The sequence below is a fragment of the Bidens hawaiensis genome, unplaced genomic scaffold, assembly GCF_021521415.1.
Source record: "Bidens hawaiensis isolate Kalapana, Puna unplaced genomic scaffold, B.hawaiensis_p1.1 tig00032368_1, whole genome shotgun sequence".
Classification (NCBI taxonomy): domain Eukaryota; kingdom Viridiplantae; phylum Streptophyta; class Magnoliopsida; order Asterales; family Asteraceae; genus Bidens; species Bidens hawaiensis.
The window spans coordinates 63,625-67,425 of record NW_027495499.1 but is presented as its reverse complement, the minus strand read 5'-3'; the positions used below and the strand labels follow the sequence as shown (position 1 = coordinate 67,425).

At 37.1% G+C, this 3,801-nt stretch overlaps 1 protein-coding gene across 1 annotated transcript; it reads right to left on the bottom strand.

Annotated features, from left to right (window-relative positions):
- Positions 1 to 492: 492 nt before the first annotated feature.
- LOC143583355 (growth-regulating factor 2-like) lies at positions 493 to 3,232 on the bottom strand. The gene is made up of 3 exons (XM_077065674.1): positions 2,929 to 3,232; positions 1,896 to 2,102; positions 493 to 1,262 (listed from the first exon to the last, which is right to left on the bottom strand). Exons 1-3 carry the CDS (start codon positions 3,230 to 3,232, stop codon positions 493 to 495), a joined length of 1,281 nt encoding a protein of 426 aa, XP_076921789.1.
- Between the last annotated feature and the right edge of the window lie 569 nt (positions 3,233 to 3,801).

Genomic DNA, 3,801 nt, shown 5'->3' with positions numbered 1-3,801 from the left:
AAAAAAACAAAAAAAAAAAAACAAGAAAGACAAGCAAATACGACTTATTAAGAGACACCCTACTTATCCGTCGCGGATAGGTTGGTGTCTCCTAAAAGCCTTAGATGTCTCTCGCAAACCCGTTTTTTAATTCAACATTTTAGGTTGGCTTGTTTTATGGACTTCTTTGTGTACAGTGAGTCGTATTGGCTTCATTATGCATTTGATTCATTTAATTATAATACAGGAGCCATAACCACCAATGCGGTACCGTACACACATGAATGGCAACCATGGATGTTACCGACACAACATAACACAAGTCAACAAATTGATAATTTACAAAGAAACAGAATATGCATGTTCTGGTCTGCTGCTGTTGGTAATACCTTAAAAGTTAAACCTTCACCAATATCTTAAATACAAAACATTGAATCACTAAGAATATTATAGGCACCATAAAATTGCCTTTTCATACATGTTTTAGAAACTTTTTCACAAAAACTCTTCAAATCACAATGAAGTAATACTAGCAAGTGTTGAAAGAAGCAACTGATTGCCACCACCAACATGTTCATCCCTTTTCGGGCTGCTCCCCGAACTACTATTCGAAAGCGAAACAAAAGTACTTTTCTGTAAAACCCCGGTTGGTGATGACCCAGCCCACATTTCACTCATCTCCAAACCCGATGATCGATTCAGCATTTCTCCTAATGGACCCCCCATCGAGCTCGAGTTCCCCCACGAAATGGGAATCCGATTCGATGCGTGTTTCTGTGTTGGGTCAAAGTCATTAGTCAAACCACCCGAACCCACAAGTTTCTCTCGAGCAGGAGAGTTTGAAGACGATGAGAAATCTGAAGCCACCGCGGGAATAGACATCGAGAGCTGGGTCCAGTCCGGTTTCAGAGGCTCAACAAAATTCGAAAGTGGGTTCAGGTTCGGGTTCGGGTTCGATGAGCCATGGTCTAAAATCGAGTAATAATTAGCGGAACACACTTGGGGTTTTTGTGTCCTGTTGATGGGAGTTGAAGCAATGGGCAGTGAAACTGGTACAGATGGGCCCACTTTGGAATTGGTGGGACCGGTGACAGCTTGGCCGGTTTGGCTTTCCACAGGCTTTCTTGAACGATGGCGGCCTCTGTTGATGTGTCGTTCGCAGTATTTCTGATCTGGAACGGCGTCTCTAGAGCACCTCCATTTCTTCCCGTCTGTTCTTCGGCACCTCCCCGGCTCTGGGTCCGTGGAAGCCACGAACCCATAATGGAAAGTTCCCCATCCATCTTCATTAATCACAAAAACCATTAAATGCAAATCAGATTCTGAAACAATCTAATGAAGTTTGGGGTGCGTATGACACTGACATAACCGAACCAAATAAAAAACTGACAGTTTCGTTATTTTTACTTCAGTTTCGGCTTTGTTATAACCAAAAACCGAAATAACCATACACTAACTGAAAAACTCGTTTTTAACTAACTTATAAAAAATTGATAAATGGTGTTGCCCAAATATTTTAAATCTAAATGTGTTACAAAAAATTGATAAATGGTGTAGCCCAAATATTTTAAATCTAAATGTGTAATAATCAATTAATTGTTAAGTTAAAAAAAAATTTTAAAAATTAGGCATTACTTTTTGGAGTAAAATTTTAAATCCAAGTGGTAAAGCCAAAAAAATTGAAACCGAACCCATTGTAAAAACAAAAAATCTAAAAAACGGAACCGAAGAGTTTTAGAACACCAAATTTTTGGTTTGGTTTTAGCCCAAAACCGAACACATTGTAAAAACCGAAAACCAAAACCGTGCAGTTTTCAAAAGCCCAAAAACTTAATCTTCGTTTTTTTGTGCGGTTTGAGCCCAAAACCGAACGATGCATACCCCAAATAAAAGTTATGTTTATTAAAAAGACATACAAGAACCGGGCACGTATGATGTTGAAGACGAAGATCCCGGAAACAGGAAACTGTTAAGCGATTTCCGGATCGGATTAAGCAAATTAGACGGAACGGGGACATTAGCAACAAAGTGTTTGTAGATTAAAGCTTGGTGTTCTAGCTCCATCCATTGAGAAGGGGTAAATGGTCCTTTGTACCTTGAAACAGGACCTCCATAACCATAACCTACAACCAATAATAAATCAGAATCTTGGTACAAAAAAAAAGATTTAGCAAAAAAAGAAAAAAGAAAAGACTTGACAAGACTCCAAGAACAAAACTTGACTCCAAATAACCCACATTTTAGATGCCATTGAAAAGACCCATCACATGTTTACTAATGCATATAACTTTAATGGGGACATGCACACTAGTAAAGTCACATTAACAGTAAAATCCTACATTTTATTCTACAAGTCAAAACCACAAGATCATACTCATATTTCATAAACACCATCTTAAAAATAAATAAAAAGAAAATTACTGTTTGCGTCCATGTGATGTTAAGGCGGCGGCACAATGAGTCTCGGAAAAAACTTTTGAAATGGTTGAGTCCCGTGGTTTTAAAAATGAACCATTTGAGTCCCTGCCGCTACTTAAAAGCTTTCATTTTACTGAAACCACAGGGACTCAAATTGTTCGTTTATGAAACCACAGGGACTCAAATTGTTAAAAATTTTCGAAGACTCGTTGTGTCTTTACCCTAAAAGCACATGGGCCCTAGACCCACATGGACGCAAAAATTTTCTCTAAATAAATAAAAAAAAGACAAATGTATGACTTTTTAGGCATAAGGTACAAGTCACTATAGCTACAGCTCTGGATTTAGTAACCTTTTCTCTGGAAGATAAGATTTACCAAACAAAAACCTAAACCTAAGACAACATTCATTAGGCTTGTTCCTAGGATCCGATTTCTCCACCAAATTAGTATCACTAACAATAATAATAATAATAATAATAATAATAATTATTATTATTATTATAACAATATAAAAGTAATAATAATATACCTGTATTTTTAATGTAAGAATGTGAGGGTTGGCAGAAAGAAAAGAGTGAAGTGTGGTTTGAATATTTGTCGGATGAAGAAGAAGAGAAGCTAAGCATATTATTGGAATCAGCAGCTGAAGGTGAAAGCAGAGAATCAGATCTCAAAGACATTGACTTGTTGGGTTGATCAAAGTAATCTGTTCTGGAAGATTTGCAGGCTTGAAGAAAGAGTTGATGGTCGTCAGATCTCCCAGATCCATGGGTGTGGGTTTTATTATCAATATCATCGTGAGATAAAACACAAGTGTTGTCGAATGTGGCCATGGTTTGGTTTTGTTTTGTTTTAAATCTAGAGGGAGTTCATGTTGGTTGGGTTTAAAAGGTGTGGAAGAAGAAGACGACAGTGAGTTATGGAGGAGAGAGAGAGAGAGAGAGAGAGGGAGAGAGACATGAAGACTTGAACAAATATGGACGGAAGTGAAATGATTTAAAAGGGAGTTTGCCAGTTTGGAGTTTTAAGATTTCATTGTAATCCACTATGGAAATGTGTTGCAGATGAGGTCATGTATTTTATGGATTGTGCATGTTACACTGAAGTATTTTGTTTTCAAAGTATAAGTTTAAGGTTTATTGGATTTTAATAATCCCTATTTGCTGGTATTGGTCGATAATAATCCCTACTTATTTTATCACTATCGGCGGTCTCAAATTTAAAAAACTTGGCCTCTAATGGTCCGCCGTTAAAAATGACTTTTATACTTTTTTTCCGAATTTCAAACTAACGTTTTAGGGCTTTCGATCGGAAGGAGGATACGAGTCTATTGATGTAAAATTTAGTTCGAAACGGTGATCCAGACGACTTGATTTTTATTAATTGTAAGTTCAAACACTTG

Bases quoted from the DNA above. Each gene is read 5' to 3' on its own strand.
- LOC143583355 (XM_077065674.1), bottom strand. From the start codon at position 3,232: ATGGCCACATTCGACAACACTTGTGTTTTATCTCACGATGATATTGAT. The intron at 2,103-2,928 runs GTATATTATTAT...TATTGGTTGTAG, and splicing joins TTCTTACATTAAAAATACAG to GTTATGGTTATGGAGGTCCT. The intron at 1,263-1,895 runs GTATGTCTTTTT...TGATTAATGAAG, and splicing joins ATCATACGTGCCCGGTTCTT to ATGGATGGGGAACTTTCCAT.